Source organism: Phacochoerus africanus, chromosome 15 (assembly GCF_016906955.1).
Source record: "Phacochoerus africanus isolate WHEZ1 chromosome 15, ROS_Pafr_v1, whole genome shotgun sequence".
NCBI lineage: Eukaryota > Metazoa > Chordata > Mammalia > Artiodactyla > Suidae > Phacochoerus > Phacochoerus africanus.
The window spans coordinates 125,470,051-125,493,381 of record NC_062558.1 but is presented as its reverse complement, the minus strand read 5'-3'; the positions used below and the strand labels follow the sequence as shown (position 1 = coordinate 125,493,381).

Here is a 23,331-nt window from a genome sequence, read left to right as displayed (position 1 = left end):
AATATCAAGGACATCTAAATTTAACTTTTTAAAAATTTTTAAACTGTTAAAGAGATTTTTTGTTTGTTTGTTTATGAATAAGGAAGAGAAATAAGAGGGGAGAAAGTTACAATTCTATAGGAAATGCTGAACTCACAGAGTTGGATAGAAACTTACACTGCTCCTGCTATCAATCCATTCTCCATGACATCTTTATCTTCTGGGCACACGGGTTTATATTCTGTATAATTTCTTTCTTCAAGATTTCTTAGGACTAAGTTGTAAAGAATGTGCTCATTGGGTTTTTGTAAAAGATGTTCAAACATCCTTAATGTCATTATGCTTATCTGAAACCAAGAATGATAAAGGGTAACTGAAGAATACTTTAAATAAACCATTCTTCTTGCTATCCCGCAAGCCATGCCTTCAATTCTCTCTCTTTTTTTTTTTTTGCTTTTTTTGCTTTTTTTTCTGTGACCTACACCACAGCTCACGGCAATGCCGGATCCCTGAATCCCTGACCCACTGAGCGAAGCCAGGAATTGAACATGCATCCTCATGGATACTAGTTGGATTCGTTCCTGCTGTGGCATAATGGGAACTCCCATGCTTTCAATTTTCAAAATAAAAAGCCACATAAAAAAAGAGGTTCTATTCAAAACACAAGTCTATCAAAAGCAGAATGTTAAAGAATCTACGTACAGTTCTCAATAATTACATAGCTTACCTCATCAGATATGTGATCACAATGTTCAATTAACCTGTGTCTTAAAGGATGTCTGCTAATTTCTGCCAGAGTTTCTGGTTCCCTTTGTTCTCCAAGGATGAAAAACACCATTTCTTGAAGCAAAATGTCAGAGGTTACTTGCCGAACAATGCGATGAAGCAGAGCAGTTGATGTCAGAATACCCATCTCAGAACTGGCATAACAGACAGGTAATTAGTGGGCAAAATGAACACATGAACACAGTGATTTTTTGAATTTTTAAGTAAACAAGCCACTCACGTTTGCATTAACTGAGGTTCCATAACACCAATAAAAAATCTTTCACGAACAGCTTTGGCAAGAGCAACAGCAGCAGTCTATAACATAGTGTAAGTATCATTATTCATTTTAATGGGAAATAGAGAATAATTTATAATCAGCAATCAGTTTGCACTCTATCTGAATTAATGTGGAAAAACAAACCTGCCTATTGTCCATCTTGATGGCATATAAACCCTAGATTAGATGTTAGCTACCAGGTCCTTTACATGTTATCTAAATTTCCAAGAACAAAGACAAACAGGATAAAAATACTATCCCAATCACTTACTGTATTAACATCTCCCGAAATAGGAGAAATGGAAGGAGGCCAGTGTTACCTTGTGAAGGGTTGTGCTGTAATACTTAAAGAAACACAGGGGCATTTTATGTGAATCTCTGCCACAGTAGCGACCCGAGCCCCTGCAGTGACAATGCCAGATCCTTAACTCACAAGAGAACGCCTTACCTCTGAATTTATAATGACAGTGAAATAACTTCTACTTAAGTTAAGACATGGTACAATTGTATCTTCTTTAGAACATCTTAGTTTATGCTGCAGGTAATATGTAATCATAAATTTCTGATTTTATAAGGCTACTTTTTCTTAATAATCACAAAATACAGGAAGGGGAGTAAAGAATTTAGAGAAGGAGTAGTATGGACAGAGACGCTTTTCTTTGTTGTGCCAAACTCCTCAAGTGGCAGGCAGAAAGGCTGACTTCAATTAGGAAGTGACCTGGGGAAGGCAGTGATCCTAATGGAGAAGAATATTTTCTATTTAAAGAGCACCTTGCATTACAACAGTGGAACGTATTATAGATGGTGGCTAACCTTAATCACTTTCTAATAAAATGAATTAGCTAACCAGAAAAAAAAAAAAAAACACAGGGGCAGAACTTGAACTGTGATTTATTCCAGAGCCATAACACACACACACACACCCCTTTTTTTTGGTTTTGTTTATTTTATCTATTTTACTAACTATGCTATCCTAAGACAATTAAGACACATTCAGGGATATAAATTGAGGATTCAAATTTCACTTAGTAGACATTTACATTTTTAAGCTATCAATAAACAACAAAAACATTCAAACCTTTTGTGCTTCCTTTATGAGTTGATCGCAATAATCAAACCAGGAAAGAAATGAAATTAAGGCTCGTTTTCCTGGAAATGCTGAAGCATCTTCTTTATGACTGTATGAGTCCAAGCTATAGGACACAGAAGAAATGAAAAGCATGAATCCAGTTCAGCACACATGGGGAGATGGAGACGTGTGAAAGAACACACAGTGTGAGACCTTTACCCACGTGACACTGGATGACAGTCAGAACAGGGTTTTAAAGCCAAAGAAGAGAAAACCTTCTAAAGAAAAGCTGTGAATAATTTTCACTCAGTAAGTGGAAAGAGAGACTGAAGCAGAACGGAGCCACAGCAGAAAAACCATGCAGACAGCTCCTCATATTTCCACCAGAAAAGTCGAAGGTTCTCAGTCACTAGGATCGAAGGAAAGGAAAGGAGAACCTGCAAAAAGAAATGACTGCTCTGCTTCTCTTCCTGCCTTAAAATACAACACAGTAGTGAGGTTAACAAGTGGGTCTGGCCTACAGATCCTGACAGGGTGGGAAAAAACAATGAAGAACCAAGGGAGGGTTAAAAAAAAACCATGAAAGGTTATTATGTCAAAGTATTAGCCTGCTTTTAGGTGGTGGGATTCTCATGCTGCTTTACACTTTTTAGTAACTTACACATTTTCTACAGTAATTCCATTTTCATATGATAGTCAAGGAGGGAGCCCTAAAAGACAGTGGGAAAAGGCTGAGAGAGAGTAGGAGGTGAGGCACCACTGCCCGAGGGGCTGTAGAGCCGAGTTAGAAAAAAGAGGATTCCTTCTTTCAGGGTTTGGTTTTGTTTTGTCTTTTTTTGTCTTTTTAGGGCAACACCCACAGCATATGGAGGTTCCCAGGCTAGGGGTCTAATCAGAGCTACAGCTGCTGGCCTACACCACAGCTCACGGCAATGCTGGATCCTCAACCCACTGAGCGAGGCCAGGGATCGAACCCGCAACCTCATGGTTCCTAGTCAGATTCATTTCCGCTGGGCCATGATGGGAATTCCCTTGTTTTGTTTTCTAAATATAGTCAGATAAAGGTATTGATCTGAAACAGTTAAGGTCTTAACCAATCACTATAACAGGCAAAAGAAAACTAGCCTGACTAGTTTTATCTATTTTACTAACTGGATTGTTTCCATGCCAATGCATTCCTGATTATATATTAAAACAAGTCCCAAAAAAAATCCCATTTAATAATCACAGGTAATGTTATATTTTTTAAAACTAAAGATTTTTCAAAACTGTCATTGCAAAATGAAAATGGATTTAAAAGTGTAGGGTTAAAAACGTCACTTGTATGGGAAAACACTAATAATGGCTCTTACCCCCAGTTAATTGCTTCCACTGTTTCAATATCGAGGGGGTCCACTGACTGAGGTAGGGCCCTGTAGAGGGAGGCCAGTCTGTCTGTGAGCAGCTCGCACAGGCAGGTGCTCTGCGTGAGGCACTTGGCGGCCGCCGGCTCCGGCAAGCTCACTAACAGCATCAGGCCCTCGCAGGCTTTCACAGCTATTCGGCCGTCCTGAGGGGAAAAACACAAAGCCCTTCAATGCTTGAATTAGATATGTCAGCCTGTTTGGAAAAATTGAACTTGAACGGATTTAATGTGTTACACTAAAATAAAAACCGTTTTTGTTTATTTTTTTCCTGTGCATGAACTGTGATTAGGTTGTGGGGGTAAAGATAAAAAGATGACTCACAGGACTTCTAGTAAGATTTAACAAAGAGTTCACTAAGTTGTAATCCTGGTTGGGACGAACGACTGTGGCCTCTGGCAGGGCAGCGACGCTGAGGCCGTCCAAGCCTGCGGACAGATCATCTATCTGCTGAGGAGGCTCCTCTTCTGACTCTGTGCTTTCCGCTCCGGAAGCCCCAGACAGCTCCTCGGGCCGAAAGCACTGCCCTGTGTCTGCAGACAAGGAATCCTGGCCTTTCGGGATGTCTTCTGAAGTTGCATTTGCTGCTGCTTTGGAAGCCAATGATTTCAACTTATTCTGAAAAGAATACATATGTTGCAAGATTCACATCAAAAGCCTTATATAACAGAAATCACATTGAAGTGAGTTTTTTTATGATTTACAGTCAATATCTAACCGCTGTAGAAATGGATTAAAGTGTTATGGCAAATGAAAATACTCAGACTTAAACTGTGTGTTTTTTTTTTTTTTTTGTCTTTTTGCCATTTCTAGGGCCACTCCTGCAGCATATGGAGGTTCCCAGGCTAGGGGTCTAATAGGAGCGGTAGCCACCGGCCTACGCCAGAGCCACAGCAATGTGGGATCCGAGCCACGTCCACAACCTACACCACAGCTCATGGCAACGCCAGATCCTTAACGCACTGAGCAAGGCCAGGGATCAAACCCACAACCTCATGGTTCCTAGTTGGATTCGTTAACCACTGCGCCACGACGGGAACTCCTAGACTGTGTTTTAGGTATTTTTTAATTACGGAGATGTTTATGACGCTCTTTTGAATGCTATCTACAAAATGTTTTACACCGACTATGAACAATGAACAAAGTTAGTGATAACTCTTTGACTACCACTGAAAACAACAGATGTTAATGAAAAATGAAGTTAATTGTTTTCTCATTACTGGGTTAGTAAAGATAAACAGCCCCAGTGTTGATTCTTCTGAGATCAGTTTTCTAAGATGATATTTCTACTTTTTTTTCTTCTATTTCTGCTCTAGAAATATAACTCAATACTCTGAGGACATTCTTTTCAGTGTTTTTGAGGATAAAAGATTTGCTTGAAATATTGTGACCCTTCCCAGCACCATACACACCCAAACACAAAAAGAATCTTAACTGAACCAAGTTACTAGTTTCCAAGCAAAAGTATCTTGCTTTCCATTTGAACATAAGAGCAAAAATCAAATCATACACACACACATTAGAATTCATCATAAACCAGTTTCTCTGCAGGGTCTATCACTCAGAGTTTCACCCATCACAGAAACACATTAAATGCTGAATGAATTCAAAATTCTACTTCCAAAGTTATATTATAGTTATTGTAAATCACTTTTATTAGTAATGAAAGTATAATTTAGATCAGTCTTCCTGAGAAATTGAGCTCAGAGCATGTATATTAAAAGAAAACATTTCTATAGAACTAAATGACTATTCCAAACAACTTCCCAATTTCCTATAAAATCAGTTGTATATCATGGTCTTTATGGATGTAAAGCATTTTATTCCATCTGCGATGCTAATACTATCTGCTGATACGATTGTTGGGAGTGGCATCTTGGATAAAACCGGCAAGAGGAAGAATAATCTTAGCATAACACTCACTCCTTCAACTAGTGTTTCTCAAAGCGGGACTCAGGACGGTTGGCCTCGTGGTCTTCTGTGGTGCTTGATAAAAATGCAGATTCCCTGGTTCCACTTAGACCTGCTGAATCCAAATACCTGGAGGTGGAACCAAGGAATCTGCATTTTTAAAAAAGCTCTACAAACAAGCACAAATTACTCATCCTACCATTCAAAGCCTTTGATAATTCTAATCTGTCTCACCCTTTTTCTTACCACTTCTCCTAATTATACTGTTTCCTGAACATACCACAGAGTTTCCTATCTTCACTCGTATGCTCACCCATTATCTAAGCATCTATTAGGGCTCTGAAGACAGCCTCTTCCATGCTGCCCTCCTAATGACCAGGGCAGATGTAATCTCTTCATCCTATGAACATTTAAGGGACATTTACTTTGTATCTTTCTTATGATACCTCACCGTACCTTAGATTACAGTCTCTGAATATGAGCCTTACCCTCATCCCCAGACCACGAACCCCTTTAAGGCAAAGAATGTTTATAACTTATCTACCATCAGCACTTAACCCGCAGCAGATGCATCTACTGCCTGATGTAACTGAAGAGAGATTAGATTTCAGGGGATACATGCTTGAGAGATGCAAAGTGCTTCTGCTACTGTCTATACTTACCAATAATAAAGATGCATTTCTCTAAAAATTTATTCAGCCAGGAAGTGCGATTTTTTTGTGTGTGTCTTTTTTTGCCTTTCCTAGGGCGGCATATGGAGGTTCCCAGGCTAGGGGTCCAATCGGAGCTGTAGCTGCTAGCCTACGCCACAGCCACAGCAACACCAGATCTGAGCTGTGTCTGCGACCTACACCACAGCTCATGGAAACGCCAGATCCTTAACCCACTGAGCAAGACCAGGGATCAAACCCACAACCTCATGGTTCCTAGTTGGATTTGTTAACCACTGAGCCATGACGGGAACTCCAGGAAGTTCGAATTAAACAATTATGCATTGTGCTAGATACTAGAGAAGCTGGGGGGACTCAAAGGTTAATGAGACACAGTCCTTGTCTTCGAAGAGCTTACTGATCAGGAAGAGAAAATAGAATACATATAAATAATGCTAGGGAGGCCATAATAACTGACATTAAAAGCAAATGAACAGTCCAATCAGTTAAGAAAACGAATATACCTAGCATCGCAGGCTTTGGAGAGTATGTGCTATAAACATACTGCATTAGAGCAGACATGACACTAATTCTGAAGGGTATTCTTTGTTCTGAGGTCTACATGTGAATCTTTCTCTGAAGACAGGAGGGCATACAGGTACCTGCAAATATTCTCTGCTTCTGATCTATGGCTATACTTCTGAAACAAATTTCAGAGATTTGGAGAAAAACTCCTTAAAGCTTAAGATTGGAAAAAAGTCTATGCTTCTAAAGTAACTTAGATATCTAAGGAAACTTCAGTAAAAATGAACTTTGAAAAGAAAAATCTCACATTTAGCCAAATTGAGATATTTGATAGGTTAACATCATAAGGCTAGTCTAGCCATTTTGAGGCAAACTTTCAAAATATCATACGTGTCATGAGAAAACAGGCACTCATAGTCCTTGATACCAACCTAAAAATTTAAATTCATGTAATTTTGCCGCTTGGTTGCTTACCTGTTTCCAGTAAGAGTGCAGAATAAGATCCTGCATTACTTTTTTGGCCGAGTGAAATAAAAAATGAACCCATCTATAGGAATGGCTAAAGTTTTAAAAACAAAACCAAAAAAACTTGACAACACCCACTCTGGCAAGGACATGGACCAATGGAACCCTCAAACATTGTCCACAGGATGCAAAATAACAAACCCACTTGGGAAAAAAACTGGCAAATATACACTCACCACCTGATCCGGAAATCCCACCCTTACGTATTTATCCAAGTGAAATGAAAACCTAAATCCAAACAAAAATCTGTGAACGTTTATGGTGGCTTCATTCATAATTGCCAAATACTGAAAACAGCCCATAAGTCCCTCAACTGGTAAATGGATAAACAACTGTGGTTCAGCTGTGTACAGTGGAATACTGCTCAGCAATATAAAGGACCAAAGTCACAGGGGACTTGCATATGCAGTATGTAAAAATGACTCAAGCTGATTATATTGTTATGACTCTCTAGAAAAGAGACACTCGGGACAGAAAACAGACTAATGCTTGCTAGGGGCAGAGGTGGAAACAGGATGACCAGGAAGGAACGTGCAGTAAGATGAGAGAACTGCTGTGTATCTTGACTGTGGTGGTGGTTCCCCAACTGTATATGTCTGTCCAATTCACAGAATGATAGATCAGAAAGAGTGATTCGGGAGTTCCCGCTATGGCGAAGCAGAAACGAATCCGACCAGGAACCATGAGATTGCTGATTCAAACCCTGGCCTTGCTCAGTGGGTTGAGGATCTGGCGTTGGGTGAGCTGTGGTGTGGGTCGCAGACGAGGCTCAGATCTGGCATTGCTGTGGCTGTGGTGTAGGCCAGGGGCTACAGCTCCTATTAGACCCCTCGCCTGGGAACCTCCATGTGCCACAGGTGTGGCCCTAAAAAGGACAAAAGACAAAAATAAATAAATAAATGAATAAAAGAAAGTGATTTGTACTGTGTGTAACTTATATCTCAAATATAAAAACATATATATTTTTAAACTAAAAAACAACAAACAGCATAATTATTTTTTCTAATATATTCCTAAATGATTTCACTGCTGGAAAAAAAAGGGGTGGGGAGTGAAAGCAGAAAATACACAAAAATTATTTTGTAATTTAAAACTGAAAGTAAAATCCTGGAGGTCCTGTTGTGGTTTAGTGGAAGCGAATCCAACTAGGAATCGTGAGGTTGTTGGTTCGATCCCTGGCCTTACTCAGGGGGTTAAGGATCTGGCGTTGCTGTGAGCTGTGGCATAGGCCAGCAGCTGAAGCTCTGATTCGACTCCTAGCCTGGGAACCCTCATATGCTACGGCTGCGGCCCTAAAAAGCAAAAAAATTAAAAATTAAAAAAAAAAAAGAAAGTAAAATCCAAATACCAATTGATTTATGTTAACTGTGACTCAGTGACTATGGCTATGAAAAGATAGGACAAAACAGCAGAGCAATCCCAACTGCTATCCCAGGATGGTGTGGTAACCCGTGACATTTCGCATCTTGTCCAAATCTGCACACACCCTCCTTAACCCAGGTCAGGTTACCCACATTCCGCACTGGAGCAAGCCTGGCTGAAAATAAGATAGCTTATAATTTCCCTTCACTTCTCTCTCCCTGATTTGCCCTTCGGGCTGCACTCCTAAGCCTTAACTTTGTATTTATCCAGCCCCTGTACTGCCCCATAGAGCTGGCTCAATCATATTCTTTGAGAATCATTTTCTCAGGAGATTTCAAGTTAAAATAAAACATTGCTCTTAAATGAAACCAATTCTGGGAAGTAAACATGCTTCCTGATACCCACAAAATATAATTTCTTCTAATATTATTCACATAATTCAATTTGCATAGTAATTTTAGTATAGACGTACTTTGAAGGTTGACAAGAAGTATACCATACCTCCAGAAAAAAATTAACCAAGTAGGGATCTTGTTTCAGCTTTGCACACACAATGCAGAGAAACTGAATTTCTTCATTTTCTGTTGGTGTTGCAAGGACTTCACCACACAGTCGAATTAATTTCTGTCAAAAAATTTAAAAACAAATTTTTGAACTTCAGTTACTTTCTATAAGCATGTAAACAGCCATCGATTTACCTTCGGGACAGTTCAAATTTTCAAATAATGCCAATATCTTGCATTTTTCAGAAAAAAAAAAACAAAACCCAATTTACAATCACCTATGTCAAAATAAATTTGCTAGTAATATGTTTTTCAAATATATATTGCTCTAAAAAATTAATGCAGTATCAAATAAACTCTCCTCAAGATGTCATGGAAATATATTAAAGGTAAAAATGAATGTCTACAATTTTAAAAGAGAAATATAAAGACATGAAGAGCATTTAATACAATGTCATGCATAAAGGAAGCTCAAGTATTTGCTAATTCGCACATTGTTTTTGGAATAATCTCCTTTGCTATTTTCACTCTTAGAAAAATCACATATAATTATTTCTACACAAGTTTTATGTAAAGGGGAAAAAGTACCTGCACTGGCCTGTGCACGTTAATGTGTGGAAGTAGTGGCTGCCGGATTTTCCCCAAGAGTTTGGTATAGAATACCAAGACCTGCTGTTTCATTCCTGGAGGACACTAGGCATAGGAAAAAAGAAAAGAAAACAAAGAAAGAACAGACATTGCAAACACACTTACTCTAAAGCTTAAAAAACAGGAGAGACAACACATGTGAATAATATGCAACTTTCAAAAATCGGTGCGGTGAGCCACTTAACGACTGTGTCAGGATAAAATTCTCAAATATTATAGACCAGTATTCTATAAATAAAATTACATCTGAGACTATAATGTAGCATATGAGACCACAGGTTGATGTAATGACAAACAGCATGGTGATAATGTGCCATGTACATGGGTGTTTGGTTCAGGCAGTGCCAACCTGTTTAGATTCTAAATGCCAAGGTAACATGAAACCCCCTGGCCAAAGCAAAGACAGAATCTAGTCACTTACACTAGTGGCAGGTAATCAGTAACCTTCCATCATATGGAGGAGTAAATAAAGCCTTCGAACACAGGTATTGTAAATAAAGGGATCCTGTGTATAAACCGCTGTGATTTATTCTAACATTGTTCTGAATTAGTTGCAAAATTATTTACGTTATGAATTTAGGCAGTGAGTATTTAATAAGTACGTTTTGATAAGATGTCATTTATTTTAAATATTTGCTGAAAAGTAGGTAAAGCTGAAGATTACTCATGTGGTAGATTAAGAGAGTATGAATCAACAAGGTTACATGTTCTATAATTAACTGCTTATACTACCTCGGATTTAATATAGTCACAAAATAAGCATTGCCAAAACATCATCATAGGCATGGTATCTGGAAACAGCATAAGCTATAATTTTAAACATAATATTTTAAGATAGCAAATATATCCCAATTTCAGATAAATACAATATTTACAATCACCAATATAAAAAAATAAATTTCCTAGTAGTATAAGTACTAACATTTGCTCAAAAATCAGTATTTATTCAGGGAGTTCCCACTGTGGTGCAGCGGAAATGACTCTGACTAGTATCCATGAGGATGTGGATTTGACCCCTGGCCTCATTCAGTGGGTTAAGGATCCGGAGTTGCCGTGACCTGTGGTGTAGGTTGCAGACACAGCTCGGATCCCGAGTTGCTGTGGCTGTGGTGTAGGGCAGCAGCTGTAGCTCTGACTCTACCCCTAGCCTGGGAACTTCCATATGCGGAGGGGGCAGCCCTAAAAAGCAAAAAAAGAAAAATTTTTTCAATTTATTTTTAAACTGAACAACAGCCACAGCAACACCAGTTCCAAGTTGTGCCTGTGACCTACACCACAGCTCACGGCAACTCTGGATCCTTAACCCTCTGAGCAAGGACAGGGATTGAACCTGCGCCCTCATGAATGTTAGTCAGATTCGTTTCCGCTGACCCACAACAGGAACTCCGTGTTTGTTCATTGAATGTTGCACAATCCCTCTCTCCAAAGACAGAAAAAAGAAGGGAGGAGGGGAGTGAATTAGGGAGCAGATAATGCTGCCTAGAAAATATAAATTGAATGAATTTAAGTTAAAAATGAATAGGAGCATTATAAATTTAGTTAAAAGGAAATTGTCTTTAATATTACTTCATAATTCTACTTAGGGTTTAACATGCCTATCATTTTGGGAGTTTTTTTAAGTTTGATTTTCATGTATGTTATAGAAATTCACCGAACAGAACTACGAATTTTCAGAGCTGGAGGAGGCTCCTTGGTGATCACCTCCTTGTTTTTAAAGAGGAGACTTACTTGTACTGGCTCCACTATCAGTAGAGTTAATGTCAGAATAATCAGTGACATTCTCTTTCAGGATTATGAAAAATAATTCCTATTTTTGTAACTCAATTTTCATGAGGTTTCTTCTCATTTCCTGACTCTGAGCATGTGCACTTGAGTTTATTTTCATAAACGTTTATGCTGTAGTTTTATTTTTTGTTTGTTTGTTTTATTTTTAGGGCCACACCTGTGGCACATGGAGGCTCCTAGGCTAGAGGTCGAATTGGAGCTACAGCTGTGGCCTACACCACAGCCAGGGCAACATGGGATCCAAGCCACATCTGTAACCTACACCACAGCTCACGGCAATGCCGGTTCCTTAACCCATAAGCAAGGCCAGGGATTGAACCCACATCCTTACGGATACTAGGTCGGATTCGTTTCCACTGCGTTCACTGTAATTCTAAGCAGCCTAAGAACAAATCGTTGTTTAGAGCATTTTGGGAACTTTGCTATCTCTATGAAAAATCATAAATTTTCCCTTCTTTTGTGTGTGTGTGTGTTCCTGTCATGGCTCAGCGGAAATGAATCTGACTAGTATCCATAAGGCCGCAGGTTTGATCCCTGGCCTCGCTCAGTGGGTTATGGATTGGTGTTGCCATGAGCTGTGGTGTAGGTGGCAGATGTGGCTCAGATCTGGCATTGCTGTGGCTGTGGTGCAGGCCATCAGCTGTAGCTCCGATTCGACCCCTAGCCTGGGAACCTCCATATGCTGAGGTTGTGGGCCTAAAAGACAAAAAAAAAAAAAAAAAAATTTTTTTTCTTTCCACTAGTGACTTGAATCCTGCCATGCTTAATATGTACCTCTACAATTAAACTTAGTGCTTGGCAACTTATCTCTAAGACACATTGGATATATTACATGCCCCAGAACATGACATGGATTAGGAACTTACATCAGCTTTCCCTAAGGTGTATAATGTTTCCAAGATCTTGTGGTGGAGTAAATATTCCATACATGGCCCCGTCTCTCCAAATTCCCGTTCACTTTCTTCTTGTACCAATATAACTAACATCTGTTCCAGATGGGATGGAATATTTGTATCTGTCACTGGGGCTTTGTCATCTAAACAATAAAAACATTCATCAAACAACTATTCAAATATTTTTAAACTGCACATTTGCATCTACAATACTCTTTATATTTCCCTATTCCTATCCAAACTGAGAAAAGTCTGAACTACACACAACGAAATTTATCTTACACAAACACAATCTTTATTCTGAAAGATATTCTGTACGTTAATATTTATGCATAATAATTCAGAAAAAGACCCATTTATATGGGAAATGGGAACATGATCAGAAAAAATGTCAGAATTTTGAATGTACTTATAATTAAAAAAAATTTTTTCCCCAATAAGTCCGTTCAGAAGAGCTAAATTTTTAGGTTTTTTTACATAGAAACAAGTTGGCCTTGAACGTTAAGCTGAATAACGCGGGCTGTGTGGACAGGTTCTGGTTTTGTTTACCACTACACTGTTGGTAACACTGGGAAGTCAGATACCTATGGCTCCAATTCATATCCAATCTGAGGAGTCCGAAGAAAAACCCTCTATTTAAAATTTCTGACATCACCTCTTATAAACAGATAGCTATTCCCAAAGTGAAAGCTGCTTCTCAAGGGAATTCTTATAAAATACGGATTTGTCAAAATAAAAATTCATAGATATCTTTTACATATCACAGTTGGATTCAAAAAACACATTAGTTTTATCATCCTATCCTTACTGGATAAGGGTTAAATTATTCTTAATGAAATGTGAAGTTTTTGGAGTTCTCGCTGTGGTACAATGGCATTGGCAGTGTTCTCTGCAGTGTCAGGATGCAGGTTCGGTCCCTGGCCTACCACTGTGGGATAAAGGATCTGGTGTTGTCGTAGCTGTGGCATAGGTCACAAGCATGGCTCCGATCTGATCCCCTGGCCTGGGAACTCCATATGCCATGGTGTGGCCAAAAAAAAAAAAAAGTAAAGTTTTGTAGAATGTTTAAATACAAAATATATTAGGGAATGACAAGTTTTAACTTATATCTTTATTGTTCTTTACTTAAGTACTTAACAGTTTGTACAACACAATCCCGGTGTGTTCTCTGATGATAACACTGCTTTGTTTATACACACACACACACACACACACACACACACAGCATAATATTAAAATAAAACCTTATGGAGAAAACAATGGAAAGAGAAGGGTCACTCGTGTTTCCCAAGAGGACATATATGTATCAAATTTGATAGCATATGAGATACTTGTTAAAAGCATGAGACCTGGAGTTGGACAACTTGTATCCAAATCTTGACTCTGTCACTTTTTTTCAATGACATGAGCAAACTAAGCCTCAGTCAGCAATATCCTTATGACAAAGCTAATCACCACCAGTAAGTGCTGTTGTATGATTTCAATGAAATAATGTATATAAAGCACATAGTAGGAATTCAAGAAATGTTCACTTAGGATGTTTCATTTCATTTTCTTCTAAAATGAGTAGCCTAGGGCTAATAAAAGACAAAGTGGAAGTTTACTTGAAACCTACTTTTAAGAAATATTTTTTCATCTATAACTGCAGGCTTTACATAAACAATCCAGGAAAGAATGAACTATGAATTTGACTTGACAGGATTAAATCCTAACTCCCTAGAAGACAAGATCCACGCTCATCACTCTTAAGCCACGTTTAGACCTCCATGCCTCTGCATGTGCTCTGTGCCTCTGCCCTCCTCATTTACCTCCACAGCCCCTGCTCATCCTTGAAAGCCAGGTCAGACAGCACCTCCTATTTCTCCCTTCTGACACACTTTTTATTGCATACCTTTTTGTGATGTACCCACTTGTTTCTGCTACTAGATTGCAAAAAAATTTTAAAAATCATTAAAAGCAAGAATTTATAGGTTTTCCTTTAAAGGATTTCCTTAAAGCCATGGACAGGTGAAAAAATTACAAGGGCTAAGAATAGTCATTTGAAAACGTAACTTCTGGAGTTCCCGTCATGGCTCAGTGGTTAACAAATCCAACTAGGAACCATGGGTTGCAGGTTCAATCCCTGGCCTTGCTCAGTGGGTCAAGGATCCGGTGGTGCCCTGAGCTGTGGTGTAGGTCACAGACTTGGCTCGGATCCCCAGTTGCTCTGGCTCTGGTGTAGGCTGGCGGCTACAGCTCTGATTAGACCTCTAGCCTGGGAACCTCCATATGCCGTGGGTGCGGCCCTAGAAAAGACAGAAAGACAAAAAGACAAAAAGGCAAAAAGGCAAAAAAACAAAAACAAAAACAAAAAACGTGGCTTTTCTCAAAAAACTTTTCTGTAGATCTGCTGTTTAAACACCCACATTAAGGTGGAAATTATATTTTACACATAAAGGTGTGTATAGATATATAGATATGGTTAGTCTGATATTTGCTTCTTACACAAATATAAAGAATTTCTTTCTTTTAAAGAAGAATTACCTATGACCTCATCAACTTGCCAAATCAATTATTCTCATTTTTTTCTCGTTTCCTTTTAGTTAAGAGACCTGTGCCCAATCTGCACATCCACTAGTATTTACCTATACATTCCTCAAGGGAGCCCTGTGGTCTGTAGCAGGACTACTCTTTTCCTTATTTCGGAGACTGCCAAACTTCGGCTCATGGGACAAACACAGCCTTGCTGTCTGTTTTCATAAAACTGTACTGGCACAAAAGAATGCTGTTCTGTTATGTATTGAGGATAGCTGCTTTTGCAATATAACAACAGAATTGAACGGATGCAACAGAGATTGTATGGCCAAAAAGCCTAAAATATCTGCTATATGACCCGTTATGGCAAAAGTTTGCCAACCTTTGACCTAATTAATTTACATTCCCCTATGTTCACTCTTCATCCTTTCTATTCACTAAGAAAATTGAAGCAGCCAGAAGATAACTTCCAAAGGCTCCCTATACTCTATCTAGCCCCTTTCTGCATCTATACCCTTAAGTTCATTTTGCTGCCTTAATTTTATGGATGTACCTTCCACAAGCATTAACGCTAAATCTCCAGTAGTGCACCAGGATCCCATCCCCCACTTGCCAACTTAAGGATACGGCTCAGAAATTATCTCGTCTGACTCTTGTGCCTTCCTTTCCTTTTCTGCTAGATCGTTCTCATCAAATTACAACAGGCAGTACTTTCCATCTTTAAAAAATAAGAAAACCCCCTCCACACCACATCTCCCTGTGGCCATTGCTCCATTTCTCAACTCCCCTTTCCATTAATACTCCTCAAGATAGCAGTCTTTATACATTGTCTACATATGTTCTCTAACCATTTTCTCTTTGACTTCCTTGCTATTAGAAGGGCTCTTATCAAGACCACTAAGGAACTCCTTGTGGCTGAATCCAATGATCCATTCCTAGTCTTTATCAACTTGACATCAGCACCATTTGACACACTGATCCACTCTCCTCTCTTCCAGCTTCTAGGATACCATTCTCTCTTGGCTATTTTCTACCTCGCTGGCAAAAAGCAAAATCTCCTTTGCTATCATTCTCATTTTCCCAATCTCTAAACATGGAGCACAAAGGCTCAGTTCCTGAACACGTTCTCTCTTCCATTTATCCTTCCTTTTCCCTAGATAATCTCAGCCAGTCGCACAGCTTTAAATCCTACTTGCACGCTGATTATGCTCAATTCCAAATGTCTAGTTTAAACCTTTACCCTGAATTTCAGATTCCTGTTTCCTACTATGTACTTGAACCAGTCAATTGGATACATAATGGTGTCTCAAATGAAGCATGTCCAAAATGCTCTTATAAACCTGCTCTTATTGCAATCTCTCCCTTCTCATCAAGTGGCCCTTCTATTTTTCCAACTGCCTAAGCCCCAATATTTGGAGTTATCCTTAACTCTTATTCTCTCATACCCAATATCCAATCCATCAACAAGCCTTCTTTCAAAGCATACCCAAAATACAACCACTTCTTACCACCTCCACCATCTAAGCCACCTTGATCTCTCAGACCACTGCAACAGTCCCCTAATTGTTCTGCCAGCTTCATCTCTGCATTGTTACAGTCTAATTTTCTCACAGAAACTAAAATGATCCCTTTAAAAGATTATGTTATACTTATGCTCAAACTCCTTTAATGGCTTCCCACCTTAAGAGTTCCTATTATTTATTTATTTATTGTTCTTTTTTTTTAGGGCCAAACCTGTGGCATATGGAAGTTCCCAGGCTAGAGGTTGAATCAGAGCTATAGCTGTCGGCCTACACCACAGCAATTTGGGATCCGAGCCACGTCTGAGGCCTACATCACAGCTCACGGCAATGCTGGATCCTTAACCCACTGATCAAAGCCAGGGATTGAACCCTCATCCTTATGGATGCCAGTCAGGCTCATTACTCCTGAGCCACGATGGGTACTCCCGCACCTTAAGGGTTTTTAAAAGCCAAAGCCATTGCAGTGGCGTACAAGGCCTTGTACAGATCTGAACCCCTCACCTGTCTGAGGTCATCTCCCATCTTCCTCCATGTCCACTTTGCTCTATCCTCACTTCCTCATAGTTCCTAGTATATGCCACAGACGGCATGCTCCAGCCTCAGGGTTTGTGCACTGGCTACTCTCCTGGGACTTTCCCCCTCAGAAACCCCCAGGCTTGCTTCCTTCCTCCTTCAGACTTCTGCACAGAAGAAGCAAGGCAACAAGGGTTTCTCTTAAAAAGGCATCGGCTCCCCACCCCCACTCCTCAAACACACACTTCTATACACCTCTTAGCCTGCTTCGTTTTCTCCTTAACACTTGGCACCTTGATACCTGTGCTCGTCTATTTATTGTCTGCTTTCCCCCCAGTCAATAGACAAGCTCTGATAGGACAGAGATTTTTGTCTGTTTGACTGTTATATCTCCCAGTGCCTAGAACAATGCTTATACAGGTGTTCAAAAGATATATATATAGATATATATAGATATATCTATATATATAAACAAATCAAGGAGAGGAAGTGAAAGTAAAATAAACTGATTTTAAGTTTGATATAAAATAACTTTGAATGCTAGCTTGAAATGTATTTTAGTATTTCACAAATTTTCTGTTTAATTAATATTACCGTTGTTTCTTACCCGAAGTCTCTATGTAGTAGTGGGTAATCGCCTTCCAGTGATAAACAAAATCTTCTTGTAAAGGAAGAGAAGGTGCAAGCTACACAAACACACAAAAAAGACCACAACAATTAAGAAAATGGCATTACAAGTTTCTCATTAAGTATACCTCTGTAATAATTGTTTACTAATGATGCAAAAGCATGATAAGAATAGGGGGTGAGCTTTAATCTGATTCTATGTCAGATATCAAAGAGAAACAAGGAGTTCCCGTCTTGGTGCAGCGGAAATGAATCCGACTAGGAACCATGAGGTTGTGGGTTCCATCCGTGGCCTCACTCAGTGGGTTAAGGATCCGGCGTTGCTGTGAGCTGTGGTGTAGGTCACAGACATGGCTCGGATCCAGCATTGCTATGGCTCTGGCATAGGCCAGCAGCCACAGCTGTGATTAGACCCCTAGCCTGGGAACCTCCATATGCCATGCGTGCGGCGCTAAAAAGACAAAAAAAAAAAAAAAAAGACAGAAAACGAGTCAAATCCAAGAAAGTAAAAATGATTTATTAGGAAAGAGGGGGGAAAAAAGGAGTTCCATCATGGCTCAGAGGAAACAAATCTGACTAGTATCCATGAGGACACAGGTTCGATCCGTGGGCTTGCTCAGTGGGTTGAGGATCTGGCGTTGCCATGGGCTGTGGTGTAGGTCGCAGACATGGCTGAGATCTGGCTTTGCTGTGACTGTGGTGTAGGCAGGTGGCTATAGCTGGGATTGGACCCCTACCCTGGGAACCTCCAAATGCTGCCGGTGCAGCCCTAAAAAAAGACCAAAAAAAGAAAGAAAGAAAGAAAGAAAGAAAGAAAGAAAGAAAGAAAGAAAGAAAGAGGTAAAACATATTTATCAACATTATTTTTTGGCCATGCCTGCAGCATGCAGAAGTTCCAGGGCCAGGGATCAAACCCTCTCCACAGCAGCAACCCAAGCCACAGCAGTGACAATGCCAGATCCATAACCCACTGAACCATCAGGGAACTCCTATCAGCATTATTATTAATTATAGTATTGGAGTTTTTTTTTCTCCCCGAAACTAGTAACTACATATGGCTTTGAAAGTAATAGTATTAAATGACATTATAATTAAATTGTTTTGGTGTTATTTAAATACTGCTAAACAAAAATTCTGATTTTTGACAAGGATAGAAAGTAATACCAGAGAAACCGGCTTTGAATTTTGGGAAACTTCTTCTCCCTAAAGCAACTTTTTTGAATATGTATTGTCAAAAAATGCAATCTACATTGATTCATAAATAGTGAAAAATAAGAAAAAAAGTAATAGTATTAAATGAAAACACAATTTCTATTACTAAACTATCAGTAAAATGGAATTATCAATAAGCAGGGATCTTTGTACCTAGGACTTTGAAATGCAAAACCGTAAAAAGCTGCTACGTAATTAGTTACACCTCACCACTACTAAAACATATACCAAAGTCAACCCTGTAATCAGATTAAAACTGTTCCTTACTTTCAGTGACATACAGAAGTAAATCTTTTTCTTTTCTAAGCCTAGATTAGGCAGTGCATATTTTTAGCAAAATAACTATATGAAGAAGACACTATCAATTTAAATTCCACAAAGTCAAAATTGTTTTACATTTTAATCTTGAAATTTACTCCAGAAAGTTTTAAGACCAAAATTATATCCCTTGAGCCACCTCATGGCAAACTTATGAGGATTTCAAATGGGTCTTAAATGGAAAGAGAAAGATTTGGACACACCTTCTACTACAACATTCTTTTCCTCAAACAGAGAGAGAACACTCTCTTGGTCTTACTATTGTCGATAAATTCTGGTCAGAAAGTACTGAGTTGACCCAGTTTCCTTGAGAACAAATAGGTTTCTATTTAGGGAAGCTGAACTATGGCAGCATCTTCCTTTTTCATATATTTCATCTAAAAAGATGACCTAAGAGGTCATGTAACTCCTGTGCTTCTACGTGTTCCATTTTGATTTCTTGGTGTCCCCAGCAGAGACCTCAAAGCTCAAAACTCTGTCAAGACAATTCCCAAACTAGAGAACAAATTATAAACTTTGGTTATGACATCTTAAGTGTTTCAATCCAGAAGATGAAACATACTTGGGAAAAAAAACGGGCCTGAAAAATTCTCAGTCATCAACATCTTAACGCTCACCTTTTTTATACTTGCCTATTCACACCGCTCTGAACGGTACTGAAGGAAGAGACCTGAAATATTCATCTCATTTCAGGCAGAACACTAAGAACATTTTTAAAAGGCTTTAAGATCTTCAACAAAGGAGTTAGAACCCTTGGGATTACTATAACGTAAGAACGTGGAGAGAGAAATTAGATGCGGGAGATGGAGAAAAAATTAGAAAGATAAGAAAGAGTTAATTTGGAGTTCCCGTCGTGGCGCAGTGGTTAACGAATCCGACTAGGAACCATGAGGTTGCGGGTTCGGTCCCTGCCCTTGCTCAGTGGGTTAACGATCCGGCGTTGCCCTGAGCTGTGGTTTAGGTTGCAGACGCGGCTCAGATCCCGCGTTGCTGTGGCTCTGGCGTAGGCCGGTGGCTACAGCTCTGATTCAACCCCTAGCCTGGGAACCTCCATATGCCGTGGGAGCGGCCCAAGAAATAGCAACAACAACAACAACAACAACAATAACAACAACAACAAAAGACCAAAAAAAAAAAAAGAAAGAAAGAAAGAGTTAATTTGGGGAAATAGAAAAATCTTCCTGAAATTTTTAGACTAAAATGTCCGTTTTAATCAGCAACTTATTTTTAGAATCTTCCTCTTGCTCTTGCTTTTTGTACCTGGTTTTTTACACATCAGCTTTATGTAGTCTTAACAATTTTTTTTTTTTTTGGTCTCTTTTTTTTCTCTAGGGCTGCACCCACGGCATATGGAGGTTCCCAGGCTAGGGGTCTAATCAGAGCTGTAGCCACCGGCCTACACCACAGCCACAGCAACATGGGATCCAAGACGGATCCAAGCCGCGTCTGCGACCTACGCCACAGCTCACAGCAAGGCCGGATCCTTAACCCTCTGAGCGAAGCCAGGGATCAAACCTGCAACCTCATGGTTCCTAGTTGGATTCGTTAACCACTGAGCCACGACGGAAACGCCAACAATTATTAATTAATTAATTATGTATTAACAATTGGGACAAACCCAAATGCAATTTGGTACTTCAAAAAAAAAAAAGTGTAAATATTAAGATTTGTTAAATTTTTCTGAGGGAATTTCCAGGGTACATAAGGAATAATTGCTCCAGATTATTTCACCCACAGAATTTAACTCTGTTTACAAGGACAGTTACTAAAATAGACGTCTTACACAATTTGTGTCAGGACCTTTGCTGCTATGGTCAAATTCAAAACAGGATGGTGTTGTTTTACTTGTGAATCTCTCCCAGAAATCTGCTTGAAATGAGAAACCTTTTGAAGTACACAGCGAAATAGTTTCAAATTGCTAATAACTCAGTTTAGTATCAGTTTTGTTCAAACATGCATACATTTCCTTTTTTAAGTAGAACCTCCTAGTAAACTTGCCTCTGAATCATAACATGCATAGTACCTGTTTTATCCTTACATGAAAAACACTTATGGTCTGGATTTTAAAAAAGCTCCGATGAGAACTAGTGGGTTTTTTTTGTTTTTTTTTTGTCTTTTGTCTTTTTGTTGTTGTTGTTGCTATTTCTTGGGCCGCTCCCGCAGCATATGGAGGTTCCCAGGCTAGGAGTTGAATCGGAGCTGTAGCTACCAGCCTACGCCAGAGCCACAGCAACGCGGGATCCGAGCCTCGTCTGCAACCTACACCACAGCTCAGGGCAACGCCGGATCGTTAACCCGCTGAGCAAGGGCAGGGACCGAAGCCGCAACCTCATGGTTCCTAGTCGGATTCGTTAACCACTGGGCCACGACGGGAACTCCGAGAACTAGTGTTCTTAGAGGTGCGAATCCACATGAGGAGATTTGGATTTGAGTTCACGTTTTACGATACAAAGGTTAAATTTTTGAAAATTCATGCGATCAGTCACTATCTCAATCAGAAATTGACCTGGACACTTAACCTGGACATCACCTTTTCTGGGAAGCCTTGCCAGACTTCCTGCAGGGGGAAAGCCCTTTCCACACACACCTGCGGCCCCCATCCCTGATGGACTGCTCCTCCCCTACCAGCCTTTACCCCATGTTTGTAATTATTGAGTTATCCATCTCCTCCACTAGACTGTAAACTCTATGAGTTTACAAAGATGAGGTCATCCTTTTCATCACTGGATCCCCGGGTTCCAAGTCAATGATGGCACATAGTTAGCATCCGGTAAGGTTTACTGAGTGAATACATGGCAGTTGCTACCATTTAATGAGTAGTTTTATGTCAGGCACAGTGCTACAAAGTTTATACTTAGCATAAGCTCTTAAATTCTCATAATAAACTCCGATTTTTCCCACACAAACTCGTATTAAGATCTAAAGCCATTAACTGATCTGACCAAGGAAACACTATTTATAATCAGAAATCTATCTTTCTCCAAAACGCCTACCATGCAAAAGCACCTACCTCCATCAATAACTCAGATGAGAACTAGTATTCTTTTTTGTCTTTTTAGGGCTGCATCCTTGGCATATGGAACTTCCCAGGCTAGGGGTCGAATTGGAGCTGTAGCCGCCAGCCTATGCCAGAGCCACAGCAACACAGGATCCGAGCCGCATCTGTGACCTACACCACAGCTCACAGCAACACCGGATCCTTAGCCTAAGGAGCGAGGCCAGGGGTAGAACCTGTGCCCTCATGGATGCTAGTCAGCTTTGTTTCCACTGAGCCACAAGGGGAACTAGTGTTCTAAAAGCCACATCTGCTGTTGCACACGTATCATGAACATTCCATGCCAAAATCTTTTAAAATGCTTCTTCCTTCCCCTAACTTTCCTAAGGTCCTTCCTATCTCCTCTGCCTCTCCAAAGTCCAGCTCTAGCTTCACTTCCTCCACAGAGCGTTCTCCAACTTACTCCAATCCTAAGAGCTTGCTCCCTTCCTCCTGTAGAATCCACTGGCTGATCATCCAAATAATAACAGTAGTAATAATAAACATTTATTAAGCACTTACTATGTGCCAGGCACTGCATGAAGCACTTCATATACATTTTCTCATCTAATTTTCACAACAACTCTCTATCACATATTCCATTTTACAACGAGGAGCTGAAATGTACAAAGATTAAGTAACTTGCCCAATGTAGAAGTAAGGGACAGAGGCAAGACCTGAACCCTGCTCTGTCTGGCTCTAGGGGGTAGGCCACACTCTTGTCACTGCTTATACTTTAGCCTGTGTATTTGTTCTGTCTCCCAACGCATTCACACTGTGAACTCGAACTGTGCCGTGTTTTCATGGTGGGCTCATAAAATATTTGCTGAATGACTAAAGGACTAAAGTTAGAGGTCACTTGTTGAAAAAGAATACACTTAAGAAAACATTGTTTCATTTGACTTTTTTTTTTTTTTTTTTTTGCTTTTGGGGCAGGCCTCACCCGTGGCATATGCAAATTTCCAAGCTAGGGGTCGAATCAGAGCTATTGCTGCCAGCCTACACCACAGCCACAGAGGCAACATGGGATCCTTAACCCAGTGAGCGAGGTCAGGGATCAAACGAGCATCCTCATGGATCCTAGGTGGGTTCATTAACTGCTGAGCCACGAAGGGAACTCTTCGTTTGACGTTTTAATTCTTAGTGCAGAGTAAAATTTTAAGGAATTGTGGTCCTAACAGTCATCATTAATCACTGCCCTCAACGGTGGAACTGGCTAGAAGTTAAAAGATACTAGTTCCTGGCAGATTACCTCACACAAACTAGTCCCTCAACAAATACTGAACTGTACT

At 39.8% G+C, this 23,331-nt stretch overlaps 1 protein-coding gene across 2 annotated transcripts in view; it reads right to left on the bottom strand.

Annotated features, from left to right (window-relative positions):
• Positions 1 to 23,331, bottom strand: part of FHIP2A (FHF complex subunit HOOK interacting protein 2A) — a 37,580-nt gene that overhangs the window by 11,195 nt on the left and 3,054 nt on the right. For both annotated transcript variants that reach the window (XM_047760156.1, XM_047760157.1), the window contains exons 2-11: positions 17,456 to 17,534; positions 12,272 to 12,441; positions 9,561 to 9,665; positions 8,971 to 9,093; positions 3,821 to 4,114; positions 3,446 to 3,642; positions 2,103 to 2,217; positions 986 to 1,062; positions 707 to 899; positions 157 to 326 (exon numbers count right to left, since the gene is read on the bottom strand). In XM_047760156.1, the coding sequence (XP_047616112.1) occupies positions 157 to 326; positions 707 to 899; positions 986 to 1,062; positions 2,103 to 2,217; positions 3,446 to 3,642; positions 3,821 to 4,114; positions 8,971 to 9,093; positions 9,561 to 9,665; positions 12,272 to 12,441; positions 17,456 to 17,534 (1,523 nt within the window). The remainder of the gene's footprint in view (positions 1 to 156; positions 327 to 706; positions 900 to 985; positions 1,063 to 2,102; positions 2,218 to 3,445; positions 3,643 to 3,820; positions 4,115 to 8,970; positions 9,094 to 9,560; positions 9,666 to 12,271; positions 12,442 to 17,455; positions 17,535 to 23,331) is intronic.